Source organism: Thalassophryne amazonica, chromosome 19 (genome assembly GCF_902500255.1).
Source record: "Thalassophryne amazonica chromosome 19, fThaAma1.1, whole genome shotgun sequence".
NCBI classification, from domain to species: domain Eukaryota; kingdom Metazoa; phylum Chordata; class Actinopteri; order Batrachoidiformes; family Batrachoididae; genus Thalassophryne; species Thalassophryne amazonica.
In genome coordinates, this window is record NC_047121.1 from 50,884,812 (window position 1) to 50,908,343 (window position 23,532).

Here is a 23,532-nt window from a genome sequence, read left to right on the forward strand (position 1 = left end):
ACCATGCTTCACTGTCTTCACTGTGAACTGTGGCTTGAATTCAGAGTTTGGGGGTCATCTCACAAACTGTCTGCGGCCCTTGGACCCAAAAAGAACAATTTTACTCTCATCAGTCCACAAAATATTCCTCCATTTCTCTTTACGCCAGTTGATGTGTTCTTTGGCAAATTGTAACCTCTTCTGCACGTCTTTTATTTAACAGAAGGACTTTGCGGGGGATTCTTGCAAATAAATTAGCTTCACACAGGCGTCTTCTAACTGTCACAGCACTTACAGGTAACTCCAGACTGTCTTTGATCATCCTGTGGCTGATCAATGAATGAGCCTTTGCCATTCTGGTTATTCTTCTATGCATTTTGATGGTTGTTTTCCGTTTTCTTCCACGCGTCTCTGGTTTTTTAGTCCATTTTAAAGCATTGGAGATCATTGTAGATGAACAGCCTGTAATTTTTTGCACCTGCATATAAGTTTTCCCCTCTCCAATCAACTTTTTAATCAAACTACGCTCTTCTTCTGAACAATGTCTTGAACATCCCATTTTCCTCAGGCTTTCAAAGAGAAAAGCATGTTCAACAGGTGCTGGCTTCATCCTTAAATAGGGGACACCTGATTCACACCTGTTTGTTCCACAAAATTGACAAACTCACTGACTAAATGCCACAGTACTATTATTGTGAACACCCCCTTTTGGTGGTGCAAGCATCATGATATGGGCATGTTTCTCCTGCTATGGTGTTGGGCCTATATATTGCATACCAGGTATCATGGATCAGTTTAGATATGTCAAAATACTTGAAGAGGTCATGTTGCCTTATGCTGAAGAGGACATGCCCTTGAAATAGGTGTTTCAACATGACAATGACCCCAAGCACACTAGTAAACGAGCAAAATCTTGGTTCCAAACCAACAAAATTAATGCTTCGCAGATGTGAAGAAATCATGAAAAACTGTGGTTATACAACTAAATACTAGTTTAGTGATTCACAGGATTGCTAAAAAAGCAGTTTGAACATAATAGTTTTGAGTTTGTAGCGTCAACAGCAGATGCTACTATTATTGTGAATACCCCCTTTTCTACTTTTTTTTTTACTAATAGCCCAATTTCATAGCCTTAAGAGTGTGCATATCATGAATGCTTGGTCTTGTTGGATTTGTGAGAATCTACTGGTACCTTGTTTCCCATGTAACAATAAGAAATATACTCAAAACCTGGATTAATCTTTTTAGTCACAAAGCACTACTATTATTCTGAACACTACTGTATTTATTGAGAATTAAAGATCAGGGCTCATTTAGAACAAAAATCTCAGGATCTCTGTTTAATTCTGAAGTGCTAAATTGAATGCACATCTTCATTTGATCATTGAATAGTCAGAAAGACATTTCAGAAAATGTATAAAACATAGAAAACATTTAATGGTGTCTTGAAAAAATAAGATATTACTATGTTTTCTAGTTTTTATACAAGTCTTTGGAAGTTATCTCCAAGGAACAATGTCTGTGCAGGTGTGATGGTGCAGATCTTTCATTTTAAGATATTTCTGTCATTTGTTCAGAGATAATCTGTCTTTCAGATTCGAGTGACTACAGAGATGACGAATGTGCAACATCAAGCTGATGAAACTTTCTTAGTATCACCCACAATCCAAAGTGACCAGAATGCACTGTGTCACAGTCACCCCAAGACCAAGTGTTTTGAGTTGTCTGTATTCTAACCAGGATGTCTGAAAAAATCTTTTCTGCTATATATAAATGCAGTCCATTTACTCATCACAGCTGAATTACTGGCATGTTTATTCTTATTATTATTATCACGGTTATGTTGTTATATCAAATCACCCATTTGGGATTTTTGATGAGTAAAATTATCTCTGAAGACTTTTAGATATTTCATCTGAATGCATTTGTAAATTTTAGAAACTCTAATAAAACATTAAACCCGCTCGTGAGCCTGGAATCTTTAGCTGGTCATTATCTTCTTAGCTATTATGATTTGTGACATCTAATGAGCCATAACTCCAGCTTCTCATGTATCTACTTGTATTTTGACTAATATCTATTTTATGTTTTAAAAAAATCCTAAAATATATTTAAATGTGAGTCATTTTTTTTTTAAATTACAAATCAGAACTAGACAAACCAGAGCTTCAGATTCTCCATAAAACCTAATGCTCTTATTTGCTTGAGGAATTACATTAATTATACTTTTAACTTGTCAAAATGTACACTCTTTAATTTTGTAGTTGTTCATGAATAATGTGAATTGTATCAGTTTGAGGCCATGATATCTGAACCCTGCTGCAAAAACAACGGTATAAAAAAACTCCTTTAACTCCTGACCTGGTGATGTCATCCAAGGTGACCAACCTTCCCGCCTTCACTGCAGCATTGAAACAGTTGGCTCCAACCGTTTCCATGGCGATGATGGGTACATCCGCCCAGCCCACTTCCTTCAGGCCCTGGATGACCCCACACAGGAGACCTCCTCCTCCCACTGAGACCACAACAGCTCCAGGCTTCACAGTGGGACCCAGAGAAGTCGCGACCTCTCTGATCATACTGGCATGACCCTGCCTGGTTGTGTGCAGGGATACAGGAAAGGTCTAAATACAATTCTAGAAATACTGGATTATGTAAGACATGCATGGACAACTGTGTGCCATGAAGGATCAACAGTGTGCTGGTTTTCATTTTGCAGGGGAAAAAAACACATCTGAACGTACTGTTTGTTACAAGTCCAGATTTGGTGAAGGCATGAGATCAAATAAATGCTAATCTCATTAATTCTGCTGTTACAGGAAAATTACTACTGTATTGTTCTGAATATAAGAATATGTACTTTTCTTGGATATATATCTGAAAAGTGTGATTGTCAAATATTCAGGGGCAAGCTTTCTACTTATAGATATTCAAAACAGCAGGTGGTGCCAAATCACTTGAAATGGGTGTGCTTCCCAGAAATTATGTGATCGACCCCTCAAACTAGCTGAATGATGAGGAAATACAGAAATCATCCTGGAAAGAGAGTGCCTCAAACGTTGGGTAAGTTAAGAAAGTGAGGAAAAGTCATGATGCAGTCGTCAAACAACTTTCAAGCAGCCATGAAATACAGTGTGTGGAAGTAAAGCTAAAGGATGGCGAACCTAAGAAAAAGTCAGAAAAAAAAAAATACCATGGCCCTAAAAACATCAGTGTGTCAGTAAGTGGTTGAAGAAGGAAATGAGGGGATGCCCATAAAATGTTTTTTTTTTTTTTTTTTTTATTTGAGCTGTTCTGAAATAAAAACATTTAAAAAAATTTTTAAACCATTTGGGCTTCAGAATGTCTTTTTCCAAAAATATGCCTTGAAATAGGGGGTTGACTGACAATCCGCATCTTATCGGAACAATCAAGTATATCTCCAATATCTCTGGTTCATTAACAGTGTGTGGTTGAGTATATGTGTTGGATCAGCATTCACATTTAGTGCAAGAAGACATGAAGCCTGCTCTAAACAGGATACTTGTGCTTATTAGGACATAAAAGCGTGTGCACAGTATTTGTACCAGAGCAGAGGATGGTCAAAAGGAGGAACGTAGGTGAGGCCTTCGGTTTCTGCAAGTCTGAGAGCTTCTGCATTTGCGTCGTCCCAAACCTACACCAGGACAAGAAAAACAAGGCAACGCTCAAGACTTTTTCTTCGTGCTCAGGAGAAGTGTCAGTCTTAAAGGATACGTTTTGATTTGATTTACTTTATTTACTTTACTTTATTAGAACCCAGGTCTGGATACTAGTAGACCAGCTCCTTAGTCCACTCAGCTACTTGCTCTATGGAGACACTGTACCTCACATAAAAATGAGGAACTGTTTTTGAGTCATCTGAGTCATTTACAATGCTCTATATCCTTCATAATTAAAGAAAAAAAAACTGTAATGGGCCTGTCACACCTTGACGATTTAGCCAGCATACGCCAACAGGACCGTTTCCACCATTAGGGTCGGTATGGCACGGTATGGTACGGGTTGGAAAGGTCAGGTTGGCTTGGTTTGCGTTTCCACCGTCAGAACTGTTTTGTCTGGTAGGCGGAGCACATAGATGTTGACATGCACGTCATCAAAAGTGCGTACGCTTTCACAGGGCCTCCACTGCATACGTAGGCCAAACGGAGCAACATTAACATTTTTGAATTTTATTTCTGTCTTGTCATGGGACTGATTATCATCATGTGCAGAATGCTGACGAGTCGACTGATCAATCAATCATCAATCAACATTTATTTATAAAGCGCTTTACAGCACCGACTGGTGTCCAAAGTGCTTAACATTAAAAACACAAATTTACAAAAATAAAACACATATAAAATAAAATTTTAAAACAACACATAAAAGAACATAAAAATAACAGAACATGTCACCTCCCCACTAAGTGTTAAAAGCCAGTTTAAATAAATAAGTCTTTAACTTAGATTTAAAAAGCGCTAGGTCAGGAATAGTACGTAACTCAAGAGGTAGCTCATTCCACAGTCTGGGGCCAGCTACCACGAAAGCATGATCACTCCAGCGTTTATATCTTGACCTGGGAACATCTAAGTAAAGCTGGCCAGACGCCCTTAATGTCCTACTGTAGGTGCGCAAAGTTAAAATTTCAGACAAGGGAGGTGCAAGGCCATAAATAGCTTTAAAAACAAACATTAAAATTTTAAAATCAATTCTAAAACGAACTGGAAGCCAGTGGAGTGAGTACAGGACGGGTGTAATATGCTCACGTCTAAAAGTGTTTGTTAAAAGACGAGCAGCAGCATTCTGCACCAACTGGAGACGTGCAAGAGACGACTGATTAATGTCCGAATAAAGTGCATTACAATAATCAAGTCTGGAGCTGATGAAAGCATGAATGGCTGTCTCAAGATCACATCTACTGAGAAAGTGCTTTATTTTAGCCAAAAGGCGAAGTTGGAAAAAACTAGCTTTGACAACAGAATTTATCTGTTGATCGAACCTCAAACAGCTGTCAAATATCACTCCCAAATTCTTGACAGCTGGTTTTACAGAGTTAGTCAAAGCACCAAAATTTGGTGTTACCACATTTGGTATGCCAGAGCGCTCAAACACCATGATCTCAGTTTTACGATCATTCAGGTAAAGTAAGTTTTGGGACAGCCACTGCTTTACATCACAAATACAATTAAATAATGATGACACAGCATCACTCCCATTAGTCCTCACTGATGTATCACAGACTAATGTCTGTGATAAACACTGACATGAATGAATGAAGCACTGTGAGTCTTTCAACTTAAGTTAATTGTCTTGTTGTGGGACAAAGTGCCAGTATTCTCTGGTTCAGGCTGAGAAACACACCAGCATCAGACTTCTTTTAAAACGCTATGTTTCTTCAGCCACGACAAGGAACAAAAGTATTTTCAGACATCGCTTTCCAAAATCAGGATGCTTTATGTGGGTAAGTTTTGGTCAGACTGTGACGATGAATCAGACTGAAAAGAAAACATCAGATTAAGACTTTATATTTACTCTGTGTGTGAAAGGTTTTAATATTTGAATGAAGTCTGACTTCTGTCTGACCCTTGTCGAGAAGAAGGGTCAGACAGAAGTCAGACTACCAGAGCAAGAATTTTAGCTGAGGAAACTTCTGCGATTTGAAGCGAAACGTCCTCGCGTCAAGCAACCCAGTCCAGTCGAAGATTCAAGCTTCTCTACTATGGAAACCACCTGGACAACTGAGAGCCTACACAGAAAGATTACCTATAACTTATGGCCCACGTATGAGACATATGCTGGCATGCGTCAAATATTATGCATGTCCAAAATTTTCGACAAACTTGCCGTATTACGCTGTATACCAGCGTGCTTCAACGTGCTCTTAATGCGTGGTGGGCACAGTTCCGCTAATCCGCTAACTGCTAATTATTAAAGATAATGTTTTCATTACAACTCCCCCTCGAACGCCACGTTACCGTGGTGGTGGAGTTTTCGTACCCAGATGATCCTAGGAGCTATGTTGTTGGGGGCTTTGTGCCCCTGGTAGGGTCTCCCAAGGCAAACAGGTCCTAAGTGACGGTCAAACTAAGGGATGTTCAGAAGCTCCCATGACCAGTACAAAATCAAGGACCGAGATATCGCCCGGTATGGCGGAGCCGGGGCCCCACCCTGGAGCCAGGCCTGGGGCTGGGGCTTGAGCGTGAGCACCTGGTGGTCGGGCCTTAGCCTACAGGGTCCGGCCGGGCTCAGCCCAGAAGAGCGACATGGGCCCGCCATCCTGTGGGTTCACCACCTGCAGAGTGGGCCATGGGGATCAGGTGCAGAGAGGATTGGGTGGCAGTCGAGGGCGGGTGGCCCAGCGGCCCGGTCCGTGCTCACAGCCCCTGGCTGTTGGGACGTGAAATGTCACCTCGCTGGGGTAGAAGGAGTCTGAGCTTGTGCGGGAGGTTGAGAGATACCGACTAGAGATAGTCGGGCTCACCTCCATGCACAGCTTGGTCTCTGGTACCCAACCCCTGGAGAGAGGCTGGACGCTCCACTTTTCTGGTGTTACCCACGGGGAGAGGCGGAGAGCTAGGGTAGCATTGCTTATTACTCCCCAGCTCAGTCGCCATGTGTTGGAGTTCACTCCGGTGAACGAGAGTGTGGCGTCCCTACGCCTTCGGGTCGGGGACAGGTCTCTCACTGTTGTCTCGGCCTATGGGCCGAGCAGCAGTGCAGAATACCTGACCTTCTTGGAGTCCCTGGGAGGGGTACTAGATAGTACGACGACTGGGGACTCCATTGTTCTCCTGGGGGATTGCAACGCCCATGTGGGCGACAACAGTGAGACCTGGAGGGGGGTGATCGGGAAGCACGGCCTCCCTGATCTGAACCCGAGTGGTGTTCAGTTGTTGGACTTCTGTGCTAGTCACAGTTTGGCCATCATGAACACCATGTTCAAGCACAAGGGTGTCCATAAGTTCACGTGGCACCAGGACGCCCTGAGCCGGAGGTCAATGATCGGCTTTGTAGTCGTATTATCTGACCTTTGGCCACGTGTCTCGGACACTCGGGTGAAGAGAGGGGCTGAGCTGTCGACGATCACCACCTGGTGGTGAGTTGGATCCACTGGGAGGGGAGGAAGCCGGTCAGACCTGGCAGGCCCAAACGTATTGTGAGGGTCTGCTGGGAACAACTGGTGGAACCCTGTGTCAGTGAGGCCTTCAACTCCCACCTCCAGGAGAGCTTCTCCCAGATCCCGAGGGAGGTTGGAGACATGGAGTCCGAGTGGACCATGTCCTCCACCTCCATTGTTGATGCGGCCGCTCGAAGCTGTGGTCACAAGGTCTCTGGTGCCTGTCGTGGCGGCAATCCCCGAACCCGGTGGTGGACGCCAGAAGTAAGGGATGCCATCAAGCTGAAGGAGTTCTACTTTTCTCTGTTGGTAAGTGGGACCCCGGAGGCAGCTGACAGGTACTGGCAGGCCAAGCATGCTGCAGCCCGTGTGGTCGAAGAGGCAAAAACTTGGGTCTGGGAGGAATTCGGGGAGGCCATGGAGGAGGACTATCGGTCGGCCTCAAAGAAATTCTGGCAAACCGTCCGACGCCTCAGGAAACAGAAGCAGCTCTCCACCGGCACTGTCTACGGTGCGGGTGGAGAGCTGTTGACCCTGACTGGGTCCCTTTGCTAAGAAATATCTGGTCCCTGTACGACCGCAGCGGGAACTTGGTTCACATTGCCGGTAGTAAGTCAAACCTGTTTCCAGTGCACGTTGGCCTCCACCAGGGCTATCCTTTGTCACTGGTTCTGCTCATTATCTTTATGGACAGAATTGCTAGGCGCAGCCAGGGTATAGAGAGGGTCTGGTTTGGGAACCACAGAATCTCATCTCTGCTGTTTGCAGACGATGTGGTTCTTTTGGCTTTGTCAAATCAGGACCTTCATTGTGCACTGGGGCGGTTTGCAGCCGAGTGTGAAGCATCCGGGATGAAAATCAGCACATCCAAATCCGAGGCCATGGTTCTTGACCGGAAAAAGATGCTTTGCCCTCTTCAGGTCGGTGAAGTGTCCTTGCCTCAAGTGGAGGAGTTTTAGTATCTCGAGGTCTTGTTCACGAGAGAAGGAAGGATGGAGCGTGAGATCGACAGATGGATCGGTGCAGCGTCTGCAGTGATGCGGTCGCTGTATCGGACCGTTGTGATGAGCATGCTGAGTAGGGGGGCAAAGCTCTCGATTTACCGACTGATCTACGTTCCGACCCTCACCTATGGTCATGAGATTTGGCTCATGACCGAAAGAACGAGATTGCGAGTACAAGCGGCCAAGATGAGTTTTCCTCCGCAGGGTGGCTGGGCGCTCCCTTGGAGATAGGGTGAGGAGCTTGGTCACTCGGGAGGAGCTCAGAGTCGAGCCGCTGCTCCTCCACGTCAAAAGGAGCCAGCTGAGGTGGCCTGGGCATCTTTTCTGGATGCCCCCTGGACGCCTCACTGGAGAGGTGTTACGGGCATGTCCCATCAGGAGGAGGCCCCGGGAAAGACCCAGGACACGCTGGAGGGACTACGTCTCTCGGCTGGCTCGGGAACGCCTTGGGGTTCCCCCGGAGTAGCTGGGGGAGGTGTGTGTGGATCGGGAGGTCTGGGTGGCTTTGCTTGAGCTGCTGCCCCCGCGACCCGACTCCGGATAAAGCGGAAGAAAATTCATTATCGGATTAGCTTTTCATAACTAACTTTGAAAACCATTATCGGACTAATTATCTTCCGATAAGTTTTGGTCCGATAATTTTTAGACCGCTAATGTATTTTTGCAGACGTGGTAAACAAAGCTGAATAGTTACAAATATTTATGAAATCTAAAATAAGTCGAGTACCTACCTGTTAAATGTTTTGTAGTAGATGCGCAGTTCTATCCTTCATAAACATAAGAGAGCTGGTTCTAAAAGAAACCGCTCTATCCTCTGCAGGCAAAGGAGAACTGGTCCCAGAAAAGAAAAATGCTCATTTCTTTTGACCCCATACTGATATGCTGGCAATATCACCCAAGTAATCCAGAGGAATACAGTTTTAACTTATGGTTAAAATTTTAACCAAACTAAGTTCGTACAAGTCACGTCTGAAGTTTTATAGAGTAAAAATATCAGATATATGTTTTAGTTTTAAAGTAATGCACTAATTTTGAAGGTTTTAGTGTGGACATGCTGTGCCCAGCAGTGCATTATGGGTAATGTCAGTACATTGACGACAGAAGAAATGCATTTGAGACGCTCTGATCAGGCACCACACGGACAACCGCATTAAACTCTTTGTACATTGTGCCTAAAACGCTCGTGAATATATTCTCTGGGTTTATAGATGTTGTTATTGTGTTTGTTTTATGTAAAAATGCCAGAAGAAGCTCAGGCTGCTTCTGCATTATTTTCAGTTGGAATCATTGCAATCGATTCCTGTTTGCTATTTAGTGTCCTGCTAATGTCAAACACTGTCTGTCGTCTTTGTTTCAGAGTAATACATCTAAGATGTCTGAAATTCAGTTTACGTTTAATAAATTCCACTTAAACGTAGCAGACATGGATTATCTGGAATTTTGTTTTGGCAAGTTTCATGGTCTCTACTGCCACACACACACGAACAGATTTCACACACCAACATTCCCAGCTCAGACAAGAAATCTCACAAAATCTCTCGAGATTAAACCTGACTTCAGAGTAAACAAACGGAGATACTTTGGACTATTTAAAACAGAGGGGAAAAAAACAATACAAAAAGAAAAATGCGTTCTTTAAAGGAGTGGAGACAGGGCGACCCCCGGACTTAAGTCAGAACAGCTGTTTTGATTTTTATTTCTGCTCCATGTGCCTGTCACATCACTTTCTGATTGGCTACACATCACATTCAGCAGGCTGTGTGCTCATTTGTGGTCGGAGGACACAACACACGCTGTGATATCGGGCCAAGACAATCCAACATGCTGAATATCCCTGATTTGTGATCGGAGTGCCCCTGACGTCCTTCCAAGCAGATCAGAGTGCTCTTAACACACCACACACGGCAGGAATATCTGATAAGATCATCTTTAGCATCATCATGATTGTCGGGGCGTCCTTAAGATTGTCAGAAGGGGAAGACTGGGTCCAATATCGGCCTAATTATCCTGCCATGTGCAGGCTTTAAGTACTGAACATCTGGGCACCAGTAGATCATGGCAGTGTTCTATTTATTTTGACACAGGTTATATCAGATGGTTATCTCATTGCAACTTGGCTTTTTTTGAAAATGCCTTTTTTTTAACAAATAAAAAAATGGGATATTTTACAAAAGCGATTTATCTGTAAACACCAACATATGACACACCTCACATTAATGTGTTGGTTTACATAGAATGAATCAACCAATCAGTGTTAGCGGAGGCACATTTTACCCATAATCCCTTTGCCGTCTGTCTGTGTTTGTTACAAAACTTCAGAATTAGTGCATTATTCAACATTAAAAGATATATATTTTAACTTTGTACAAAGGACAGAACTGACATTAATGGAGTTATTCTATCAGTATTCATTTTATTTATACACCAAACCATAATTCAACACTGCTTTATTTTCCAAGACCTCCAGCTCATGGCAATGCTGTTATTGAGTAGAGTTGAGCTCTGCTGCTCCTCTCAACTGCGTCTCTGCTGGAAGCTATCTAGTAAACAGGAGCTTCCAGCAGGGGGCAGGGCGCTCAAAGACAGAAGTGCTGACTCATTGTTTGGGTCTGTGGTCACCTTTGATGCTACCAGAAGCGATCATGGTGTTAAAACTCAAAATCCGCTTGTTAGTAGTTGCAAGTGTACTGGAGACAATACTGGAATTTATCGGTTATCGGTAGCTTCCGATAAATTTTTGGTTGGTTTATCAGTTTAGCTTTATAAAAGATAACTTTTCAGTTAGCTCATTATCTGTTAACAAAGGTAATTTTTTTTTGGTTAGCTGTGCCCACCACTGCTCTTAACTTACACAAAACTTACCCATAACTTACTAGATTTAAATACGTCAGCATATGTAAGCTAAATTGTCAAGGTGTGACAGAACCATAAAGTTCTAATCCTACCCTGAATCAGAAAAGGTTAGGCTATGGAAAAAGAAGACAAAAGAAAAAAAAAAAAACAGCAGTGATGCTTACATTTACTCTGACTTCTATTCTCCCAACAATTTGTAATTTGGGGTTGCAGAACAACAGAACCCATGAAAAGGTTTGGTAAAGTTTGTGTAAATGTAGCTTGCACCTTTCCTGTAATCTTCACATTTGCACCTTGATCCCGGAGTTTTTGGAACACCAGCTGGGGGGAAGATGATGGAATTACGATGGTGGCAGGAACACCCATTTTTCTGGCTACATACGCTGTAGCCATACCTGCATTACCACCTACACAAAGCCATATAAAATACCATAATATCATATTGCTTTAACTTCATATATAAAATATAGAATGCAGACAAATTAATAAGTAGCTACATGTAAATTTCACAAGATTGTAGAAACATGGAAAGGTTTTATTCCTGTGTTATACTGTACACTTGAAAGTTGTAGTCCCTTCCTTTTTAACCATTTAAGTCATAAAAAGAGGTTCCTTGGCACCAATATAATTTTGTTCTTTAGCCTTTACGAGGTCTGTCCAAAAAGTATCGTACCTTTTTATTTTTTTCAAAAACTATATGGATTTGAATCACGTGTGATTACATCAGCCAAGCTTGAACCTTCATGCGCATGCGGGAGTTTTTCCATGCCTGTCGGTTGCGTCATTTGCCTGTGGGCAGGCTTTGAGTGAGCACTGGTCCACCCCTCTCGTCGGATTTCTTTTGTCTGAGAACTTGCTGAGAGACTGCCGCTTTGCTCCATGAAATTTTTTTCAGAAACTGTTAGAGACAGGCAGTTGGAAACCATTCGATAGATTCAGTTGGATATCAGTGAAGATTCTGTCGGTGTCACGTGGATTATGGACTGTTAAAACCTTTTTTAAAGACGGCCCACAGCGGCCATTCGACAGGCTGGATCGACCAGATCATTTCTAAACTGAATGCTGTGTTGATCCGGGACATCATGTGACTACCACAGAAATGGCAACAGAGCTGAACATAGCACTTTTGCGGCACATTCCACTGTTACAGGAGATTTTGTAATGAAAGACGTGCGGAGGATTTCGCGTGTCGGCATGAAGCAGCTCAGGATGCGCAGCAAAAAAAACACCTCCGTCTTGGAAGTCTCACAGGACATGTTGGGGCATGTCCAGCTGTTACACACTTTCTCGGATAGTCACTCGACTGAAAGCCATCGAAAGCCGTCTGAATCTTCTGAATGGTTTCCAACACAGAGATTTTTTTTTTTTTTTTTGCTGCGCGTCCTGAGCTGCTTCGTGCCGACGCGCGAAATCCTCCGCACGTGTTTCATTACAAAATCTCCTGTAACAGTGGAATGTGCCGCAAAAGTGTTATGTCCAGCTCTGTTGCCATTTCTGTGGTAGTCACATGATGTCCCGGATCAACACAGCGTTCAGTTTAGAAATGATGTGGTCGATCCAGCCTGTCGAATGGCCGCTCGGCACGCCGCGCGCCCCCCGCCGCTGTGGGCCGTCTTTAAAAAGGTTTTAACAGTCCATAATCCGCGTGACGCCGACAATCTTCACCGAAATCCATCTGAATCTTTCGAATGGTTTCCAACTGCCTGTCTCTAACAGTTTCTGAAAAAAATTTCATGGAGCAAAGCGGCAGTCTCTCAGCAAGTTCTAAGACAAAAGAAATCCGACGGGAGGGGTGGACCAGTGCTCACTCAAAGCCTGCCCACAGGCGAATGATGCAACCGACAGGCGTGGAAAAACTCACGCATGCACACGAAGGTTCAAGCTTGGCTGATGCAATCACGTGATTCAAATCCATATAGTTCTTGAAACAAATAAAAAGGTCCGTTACTTTTTGGACAGACCTCGTAGATAAAGGATTCACAATATTGTATTGCCAATACGATCAAAATTGACCTTTTCTGGTTGCCATAACACACGCTGGGAAACTCAGTTTCCTAGAACGCTATTCAAAGGTCAAGTGGCACTGCTACGCTACATATGCTACTGTTAACACCATGGAGTTGAAGAAATGTGGTAGATCTTCAATTGTGACTCAACGTGACAAAAAGCAACAAAGGACCCCAGCTTGACCGATATATCAGTTGTCTGATATTGGCCAATATGAGCCTGTTTTTTTACTTTGACTACTGGAAATGTAGTTTGTGCAGCAGAGGACATTCTGATGGCACCATTTACAATGCTGTCAAGCATAGCTGGGATTTCATCACTCCTTGGTCACATTAGCAACAACAGACAGGGCAAAGTGAGCAGCTGCCATTCATGTGCAATCAGAGTCGGCGTTTAACAGCAACAAGAGACAAGTGGTCACTATGCTGCCAAATAGGCGGGGCCAAAATAGATGAAAAGTCTGTTTGATGCATAATAAATAATTTCCTTTGGATAAATAAAGTTAATCTTATCTTATGAAGTTTATGTTTACAACTTTATAAACCTCAATTACATTTCTTTGTCATAAGAGTCTAAAAACAACATATTAGGAATCATTGAAAATTTTTAAGTACCGTACACCCAGAAAGTATTCACAGCACTTCACTTTATCCACATTTTGTTATATTACCTTAGCCCTAGCCTTATTCCAAAATTGAGGAAATTCTTTTTTCCCCTCAAAATTCTACTCACAACACTTCATAATGACATGATTTTTGGGGGGAATTTTTGCAAATTTATTCAAAATAAAAAAACTAAGAAATCATATCTGTATAAGTATTTACACCCTTTGTTCAATACTTTGTTGATGCACCTTTGGCTGCAATTCCAACCTCAAGTGTTCTTGAATCTGATGCCACAAGCTTGGTGCACCTATCTTTGGACAGTTTGGTCCAATCCTCTTTCCAGCACCTCTCAAGCTCCATCAGGTTGGATGGGAAGCATCAGTGCACAGACATTTTTAGATCTCTCCAGAGATGTTCAATCGGACTGCCTTAATTTAATTTAATTAGCTTATAATGCGCCAAATCACAGCAAAAGCCGTCTCAAGGCGCCTTACATAAAACAGGTCAACATAAAATTGAATAAATAATTAAAAATGAATAAAAAATTCAAATACATAAATAAAAACAGAAGTAAAAGAATAAAACAAATAAAAATAAAAACTATCCATAAGAAAGAGAATAAAAATAGGCTGTTCAAATTCAGCCAGAAGGCTGAATTTGAACAATATATAATCCGTATGGCTTGTAGACTCCCTCAAATGTCATAAAACTGTCAATCTCTATAAGGAACGTTTTAAAAGAGAATTAATGTTGAATAATCCCTTAAAAAAAAAAAAAAAACAGCTGACATGCGGGTTAAAACGGCTGTTACATTGTGTTAACCTGCATGTCAGCTGTTTATTGCCGCTTAATGGACGTGGAATGTCCCAGTGATGACAGATACATATATTTATTAGATTTTTCAGTTATATACAACACTTAATAGGGTTTTTCACAGGCTGCGTTTCTGACTCGTGGCCGTGCAGGTGCACAAAACCTTCTCACAGCTGCTCCTTTTACCATGACTGCACCAAAATGAACATTTATCACTTAAAAACGAGTTGTCAGAACACATCACACTTGTGTAAACTTCGGAATTAATCTGTGCCTCCGTTCTTAATGTTAGCAGCTACATTCCATTCAAGTGCACGCTGTGATGCTTTAAGTTGCAACGGCACCTGTCGGAAACACCCGAGTACTCAGGAATAATTAATACACAGAGCCCAAATACGCATGCAGTCACAAAGTTCTTCTGAAAAACTGCAGCGATCTGAATTCGGTTGGATGAATATGGGTGTGTGTGTGTGGAGACAATTCACCTCGTTCACAACGTGACAGAACTTAACGATGCGCTGTTACGCGCAATAGCGTGCAACAACACGGAACACTATTCTTGACCGTGCGTAATGGTTCCTGATAATTCTCCAGCAACACGTGCCATTAATCGTAACGTGTGGTAACAGGTTGCAGCAGTTCCTGAGGACACCTGACACCTGAGAATTGTGTTGTTGCGCGCTATTGCGCGTAACAGTGCATCATTAAGTTCTGTCACGTTGTGAACGAGATGAATTGTCTCCACTCACACACCCATATTCATCCAACCGAATTCAGATCGCTCCAGTTTTTCAGAAAAACTTTGTGACTGCATGCGTAGTTGGGCTCTGTGCCACTCCATGGCACAGAGACGAGGAGGAGGACAGCGGCAGATGTGTGGCTTCATGTGGGTCTTGTCTCGCGCATTTTCCCAAACATCAGGCACATGCAGCAGGTGGAACACCTTCAGGAGCGCGCTGAAGAGCACTGAAATTAGACTTTTAGTCGACTTGGTGTCAGCAATCAAATTGAATGTGGTGCAGCAGGGTTTAATTGTGCGAGCGCTTCTTCCTCCTCCGGACTGGAGGAGGTGCAGAGATGTCTGGCTGCACGTGAGTCTCCTCTCGCTCCTCTGGCTCAGACTCATTCTCCTGCTCATCGGTTACAACAGCAGGTGGAACACCTGCAGGAGCGTCCTGAGGAGCTTCAGCAGGAACGGTGGCGCAACACTTGGAGCTGAGTTTAATTGTGCGCACGTGACAGAAAACTGATTTGTTAACAAGTTGTGTCAAAACTTGACAGTTTCCGTGTCACTTCGTAATAAAGCGTGACAGTTTGGGCTCCAAGAACCATCACAGGAACCACTACGAACGTTGTCACGTTCTACTAAGGATCACTACTCATCAAGACAGATCAATATGCTCAGTTGTGACCTCCACGACGTGGAGGTTTCTCGGCGGGGAGGTGGAGTTGCAGTCCGGCCTTTATGGTGACGGTGTGGAGTAGTGGATGAGTGACAGCTGGTACTGATGATGAGTGACAGCTGTCACTCCTGGTCGCTCCGACGCCCTCTCGTGCTTGAAGCCCGCACTTCAAGCAGGGCGCCATCTTGTGGCGGTGGGCCAGCAGTACCTCCTCTTCAGCAGCCCACACAACACATGCTCCACGAATATCAAGAACATCACGCACCAACACGCACTATTAAGAAACCTATTCAGATGGGTTAAGTCACATTAAGAATGTCAGGAATGTGTCACAAATGACAGAAAAATGACATTCGTGACTTGTTGTCATTATGTGTAAACGTAGCATTAACACCCTCCCAAAGTGAGTCATGCTGCATGATCTGCCTTTTGCTTGGTGGACTTGACGAATCCCAGGAACTCCAGCTCTGACACTGCTTGAATAAATCGAGCATGCTTTAGTTCGTCCACCTTGCCATAATTGCTGGACTCGGGATCCTTGCCCTCTGCTGCACTGACAAGCGCAACCCTCAACCTATCAAATCGCTTGAACACAACACGCCATATCCGTTTGTTTTAAAATTAATTACTTTAGTTAATTAATTTGGTTTATTTGTTAAATACGTGATATTATTGAATAACTAATATTTTGCTATATTTTCCAGTATTTCTTTTTCTTTTTTCTTTTTATTTTTGATAACTCTCACATCTGAGGGGGCGGGGTTGATGATGTGAGGGGGGGTCGCCCCCAAACACCCCCTCGTGGCACCGGGTCTGAGTCTAGCTTCAAGTCCAGTCGTAGTTGAGGAGTTAATGTGTCACTGCAATGATAAATAAGGTCCCTCCAAAGATTTTCTGTTGAGTTCAGGTCTGGAGACTGGCCAGGCCACTCCAGGACCTTGAAATGCTTCTTACGGAGCCCCTCCTTAGTTGTCCTGGCTGTGTGTTTTGGGTCATTGTCATGCTGGAAGACCCAGCCATGACCCATCTTTAATGCTCTTACTGAGGGAAGGAGATTGTTTGCCAAAATTTCACCATACATGACCCCATCATCCTCCCTTCAATATGGTGCAGTTGTGCTGTCCCCTTTGCAGAAAAGCACCCCAAAAATGATGTTTCTACCCCCATGCTTCACAGCTGGGATGGTGTTCTTGGGGTTGTTCTCATCCTCCAAACACAGTGAGTGGAGTTGATACCAAAAAACTCTATTTTGGTCTCATCTGACCACATGATCTTCTCCCATGCCTCCTCTGGATCATCCAGATGGTCACTGGTGAACTTCAAACAGGTCTGGACATGCACTGGCTTGAGCAGGGGGACCTTGCTGCCCTGCAGGATTTTAAACCATGACAGCATCATGTGTTACTAATGTAATCTTTGTGACTGTGGTCCCAGCTCTCTTCAGGTCATTGACCAGGTCCTCCTGTGTAGTTCTGAGCTTTCTCAGAATCATCCTTACCCCACAAAGTGAGATCTTGCATGGAATCCTAGACCGAGGGAGATTGAAAGTCATCTTCTGTTCCTTCCACTTTCTAATAAATAATCATAACAGCTGTTGTCTTCTACCAAGCTGCTTGCCTGTTGTCCTGTAGTCCATCCCAGCCTTGTGCAGGTCTACAGTTTTGTCCCTGGTGTCCTTAGACAGCTCTTTGGTCTTGGCTATGGTGGACAGATTGGAGTGTGATTGATTGAGTGTGTGAACAGGTGTCTTTTATACAGGTAACAAGTTCAAACAGGTGCAATTAATACAGGTAAAGAGTGCAGAATAAGAGGGCTTCTTAAAGAAAAATTAACAGGTCTGTGTGAGCCAGAATTCTTGCTGGTTGGTAGGTGTTCAAATACTTATTTTATGCAATAAAATGCAAATTAAAATTTATTTAAAAATCAGACAGTGATTTTCTGATTTTTTTTTTTTTTTTTTTTTTTTTGATTCTGTCTCACAGTTGAAGTGAACCTATGATAAAAATTACAGACCTCTACATTCTTTGTAGGTGGGAAAACCTGCAAAATCAACAGTGGATCAAATCCTTATTTGCCTCACTGTATGTACATGTCATTTCTTAGTTTTTTTTTTTTTTAATAAATCTGCAGAAATTTCAAAATAAAAACCAAACTTTTTTCACATTATTATGGGGTACGGTGCATAGAATTTTCAGAGAAAAAAAATTATTTGATCTATTTTGGGATAAGGCTGTAACATAAAATGTGATACATGTGAAGTGCTAAGACAATACTGGCACAGATATGCTGTGTCAGATGTCTACACTAACATCACAGCAGATAAACTGAACTCAATATATCTGCCATGAAATCCCCCCCAAAATAAAATTATTACTGCCAATTTTATTGTTGATAAAAGAATTTTTCCAATATATCACAGAGATACAGGCACTTTATGATTATATTTCAACACAAAGAAAATGATCAGTTTTGTCAGTAAATTCGAAAGGACCACACCTTTAACATACAGACATCAAAACAGAACAAACAAACAAACAGAAACACTTACCTGAAGCAGAGATGATGCCTTTGGATCCTTTGGCAAGCTGTACAGGAGATCAAAGAAACAGAAAACTGCACATTAATGGCTTGTTGCCAGGTCTGGAATGTACAGTATGAGCGAGTATTTACACACAGTAACGTACTATTTCTGACATAATTGGGGTTTTTTTCCCTGTTGTGTGTGCATTTGTGTGGGTGTGTTTAAGTGTGTGGGTTTGTGTGCTCCCGGTCCTGGTTCCTTGTCTGTGTCTTGTGTTCTGTGTTCGTTCTCCTCGTTTTGGTTCATGTTGGGGTCTGGTTTCTCTTGTTCTCCCTAAGTCTTTGTCTTGGATCTGTCTGTGGTGTCTGTCTCCCTTCCTCTGTCTAGGGTTCATAGTCAGGTTCCCCTGTCCCGGTGCTGCAGACCAAACGCCCCCCCCCCCCCCCCCCACAAAAAAATCGGTCCACCCTACCTTCACTGCGCATGCATCATTTGGAACCACAGCAGTTGTCTGAGTCTGACTCTCTTCACCCAAAGCAGTCAAAGGGAATAATGTGATTATTAACCATCAGATGACAAAGGAAAACCTCTTAAATCATTCTAAAGTCAGTTTGAAGCAGAAACATTTCACTACTGGCGCTCCAAAATGACATGGATGCAGCAGCACATCAGAGTCAGACTCAGACGTGCTGTTGCTGCGGCGCTCTGATTGGTCCACTGTCTTTTATGATGAAATAATGCTGAATTTATATGGAAATGATTATTGTAAAAAGCTTCAGATATCTGTCGCTGAGACAGATGATGACTGGAGGCAGTTTGTTTGCTCTGAAATGACGCATGGGCAGTGAAGGCAGGACGGACTGATTTTTAGGGTGGACCGTTTGGTCGTCAACACCAGTCTGGCAGTTGTGTGTGTGGCCCCAGGTGTGTGTTTGATACATTCGTTCCCGTCTCATTCAGTCAGCTGTGTGCATCTTCCTGGTGTGTGGCTGCTCTCTTCTTTCCTCTGTTTCCTTCTGTCCTCCGTGTCCGTGTGTCCCTGCCCTTGAGTTCCCACATGATGTCCCTCTTGTGATCTTGTTTTTTTTTTTTTTTTTTTGCTTCCATTTTGCTCTTTGTCCACTTATGTTCCATGTGATTATTGTACATGTGTGCCAGTATTAGTTCCCGTTATTGTGGTTTTCTGTTATATTATTTCCTGAGAGTAGTCTGATTTTGCACAGGTTTATTTCCACATTAGTTTCTGTAGATTTGCACTTGCATTATTTGTTACGTCTTATGTTGTATTTTTTTTTTTTTTTCCATTTTACTTTATTTTCTATTTTACTCTTGAGTTTGGTTTTTGTTTTCAGTTACCTCAGTAGTAGTTTTTTGGTACGGGCAAACCGGCAGCCCCCCAGGACAGCATTTATGAGGGGGCAGCAGCCATGGCACCATGGGCACGAGCACTTAAAAAAAAAAAAATCATCTGCACCGCAAAGTGGTTTTCTTGTCACTGTGTGTGGAATTGACAAATTGGCACCCCTGCAGTGTGACACCTTTGCGAGCCTTCTTGCTATGATGCTTGATAACATACTCTCATGCACGCCACAAGCTCAGCCAGTGGACGCTCTCGTTATGGCCGAACAACGATATACAGTTTCTGTATACTCTGTGCGAGTACGCACCTGTGGCCAACGTGCTTTATGAATTCCTGCTGAAAAAGTAGTTCCCAGATAATTGTGATATATTCCTATGAGACAATGAGTATATCTTATCAAAGTCAATTTTAAAAATTATCACTAATGAAATTATAAAGATAACTAAAGTTTTAAGAGTGGCCGTAATAAATATTTAAGAAACTTAAAGTTTTGGAGTAACTTCACCTGTTATCGCTCAAGCACATTGGCTACATTTACATGCCGTTAATATTCGGGATAAGGTCAATATTCTGTCAATATTCATTACTCCTGTATACATGGTCATTGGTATCATTTGGAATATCTCCATCTAAACAGCGACGCACGTCTTCCACCAGTGCTTGATTTGGTCTGGCGTTCATGCAAATCCTGCTTTGCGTATCTTTTCGGCTACCTTCTTGGAAATGTCGCTATCTCAGTACTTTCTACCATCAATAAAAGACACTATATTAATGTCTTTCACGATACCAATGAAGTACTCGGTTTCTTCCTCGCTCCAAAAGTGTGGTGCTGTGCTGCCGCGTCTGGATTTCCCCATGCTTGTTTACATCTGCTTCTGTGGTGTCCGGTGGGTTGCGTGCGCCGCATACAAGTAGGTGCCGTACTCAAAAGACCAAGATTCCTTGTGGATAGGACATGCACAGAACACAAAATAATGTTCCTTTCTATGGGGATATCCCGATGCGCGTTTATATGACCTAATATTCAGGTTAGAAAAGGAGTAACCCAGGGGTCATAATCGGGTATTTAAGAACCGGAATATGAGCATATTCTGGGTTTTGCGGGTGTTTACATGGCCGTGCGCAAATGGGTTATTGCTAATATTCCGGTTATGAAAGGGTTATTGGCTGCATGTAAACGTAGTGATTGTAAACACTGACACGATGAAGTTTGATGCGGAAGAGTTCAGAAATATCCCTCCCTACTATAGAGGGGGTATGGACGGACTGTCTTGGATGAGACATCTCTTCAACATTCACAGAGGTGTCAAGTAACGAAGTACAAATACTTCGTTACTGTACTTAAGTACTTTTTAGGTATCTATACTTTACTCCATTACTTATTTTTCTGCCTACTTCTGACTTCTACTCATTACATTTTCACACAAGTATCTGTACTTTCTATTCCTTACATTTTTAAAACAAACAGCCTTGTTACTTTTGGCTTCAGTTTAATGTTTATATATATATTTCACGTCATGTGCGCCTGTAATCAACTTTTCTGCAGCACGGCTTTGCTGTGAACTGTGAACCAATCGAAGCAGTAGTTCGCAGATTGAAGCAATGCTACGACCATTGCTTCGTTTATTCTTTCTTTCTTTCGCTTAATTTTCCCCCGCTAAAACCCTAAAGAGCATACTTATGTAGTATTATTTACCTTTTCTATGTTAAACTGACCTGTTATGGTCTTCTGAAACAGTTGATGGATGTATTTTATAACTTAAAAACGGGAGCGATGCTAACGCGTTAGCATATCTATGGCATTTTCAATGTTAAAACTTAGCATTATGCAGTTGCAGCTGTCACGTTCGAGTGCATTTGTTTTCAAATTGTAATATTTCTTAAATTTATTTTTGTTTATATATTAATAATCTAATGATTATTATATACAATTCTAGAGAAAGAGGCAAAAAGAACCTGAATAGAAACAACAGAAAATGTAAAAGCAACTAACAATGAACATACGTAAATAAATACATACATAAATAAATGAGTGTTTCTTGTGAACACCTAGTGATTCTTATACCTCCACTTCATCCCTGTCTTATTTAATGAGTTTGTTTCGGTCAAACCATATTTTCATTGTGTTAATTTCTTCAGTGATTTCCTCCAGAACTATCTGCCAAACTAGAAAACTGCTACATCCTAGTAAGAGCAGAATACTACTGGAATGAATTTGAATAAGGAAAGTTGTGTTTTTTTTTGGGGGGGGGGGGGGGGGGGGGGGGGTTCCCCCTTCACTAAATGGATGCTGCACTCACTGCAGTTTATTGTCTGGAATAGTCCCAGATTGCATTTCAGAGCTTCTAGAATTGAAACATTTTTGTGCAGGTGGTGTTGGGGGTAATTTTGGGTTTTGGGTCTTGGGCCACATGTGTTTTTTTTTTTTAAAGGTTACTTTATACTTTTATACTTTAAGTAGGTTTTGGGGCACATACTTTTTCACTTTTACTTGAGTAAAGAGGTCAAGTTGATACTTCAACTTTTACCAGAGTGTTTTTAAACTGCAGTATCTATACTTCTACTTAAGTAACAAATGTGTGTACTTTTGACACCACTGAACATTCAACAGAGAGCGTGTGTCAACTACAGGGGCATCACACTACTCAGCCTCCCTGTTAAAGTCTACTCCAGGGTGCTGGAAAAGAGGGTTCAGCCGATAGTCAAACCTCTGATTGAAGAAGAACAATGCCTGTTCCGTCCTGGTTGTGGAACAACAGACCAGCTCTTCACTCTCACAAGGATCCTGGAGGGCGCCTGGGAGTATGCCCATCCAGTCTACAGGTGTTTTGTGGACTTGGAGAAGGCGTATGATCAGGTACCCAGGGAGATACTGTGGGACGTGCTGTGGGAGTTTGGAGTGAGGGGTCCCTTCTCAGGGCCATCCAAACTCTGTACTCACAAAGCGAGAGCTGTGTTTGGGTGCTCAGCAGTAAGTCGGACTCGTTTCAGGTGGGGGTTGGCCTCCGCCAGGGCTGCGCCTTGTCACCAATCCTGTTTGTGATATTCATGGACAGGATATCGACGTGTAGTCGGGGGAGGAGGGTTTCCAGTTTGGTGGGCTCAGGGTCTCATCACTGCTTTTTGCAGATGATGTGGTCCTGTTGGCTTCATCGGCCTGTGACCTCCAAAACTCACTGGATCGGTTTAGCGCTGAGTGTGAAGTGGCTGGGATGAGGATCAGCACCTCCAAATCTGAGGCCATGGTTCTCAGCAGGAAACCGATGGATTGCCTACTCCGGGTAGGGAATGAGGTCTTGCCCCAAGTGAAGGAGTTCAAGTACCTCGGGGTCTTGTTCACGATTGAGGGGACAGTGGAGCCTGAGATTGGCCAGAGAATCGGTGCAGCAGGGGCAGTGTTGCATTTGCTCTACTGTATTGTTGTGACAAAAAGGGACCTGAGCCAAAAGGTGAAGCTCTCGATCTACTGGTCAATCTTGATTCCTACTCTCACCTGTGGTCATGAGGGTTAGGTCATGACCGAAAGAACTAGACTGTGGGTACAAGTGGCCAAAATGGGCTTCCTCAGGAGGGTGGTTGGTGTCTCCCTTAGAGATAGGGTGAGAAGTTCGGTCAACCATGGGGAGCTTGGAGGACAGCCACTGCTCCTTCACGTTGAAAGGAGCCAGCTGAGGTGGTTCGGGCATCTGGTAAGGATGCCCCCTGGGCGCCTCCCTAGGGAGGTGTTCCAGGCACGCCCAGTTGGGAGGAGACTCCAGGGAACACCCAGGACTAGGTGGAGAGAGTACATCTCCACACTGGCCTGGAAACGCCTCGGGATCCACCAGTCAGAGTTTCAATGTGGCCCGGGAAAGGGAAGTCTGGGGTCCC

The 23,532-nt window shown here is 43.0% G+C and overlaps 1 protein-coding gene across 3 annotated transcripts in view; it reads right to left on the reverse strand.

Annotated features, from left to right (window-relative positions):
- The window catches only part of sdsl (serine dehydratase-like), a 43,171-nt gene that overhangs the window by 4,641 nt on the left and 14,998 nt on the right, over positions 1-23,532 (reverse strand). For 2 of the 3 annotated variants that reach the window (XM_034159907.1, XM_034159906.1), the window contains 4 exons: positions 18,330-18,366; positions 11,221-11,360; positions 3,546-3,634; positions 2,341-2,574 (listed from right to left, as the gene is read on the reverse strand). In XM_034159907.1, coding sequence (XP_034015798.1) covers positions 2,341-2,574; positions 3,546-3,634; positions 11,221-11,360; positions 18,330-18,366 — 500 coding nt within the window. The remainder of the gene's footprint in view (positions 1-2,340; positions 2,575-3,545; positions 3,635-11,220; positions 11,361-18,329; positions 18,367-23,532) is intronic. The other variant, XM_034159908.1, reaches the window with a different exon arrangement.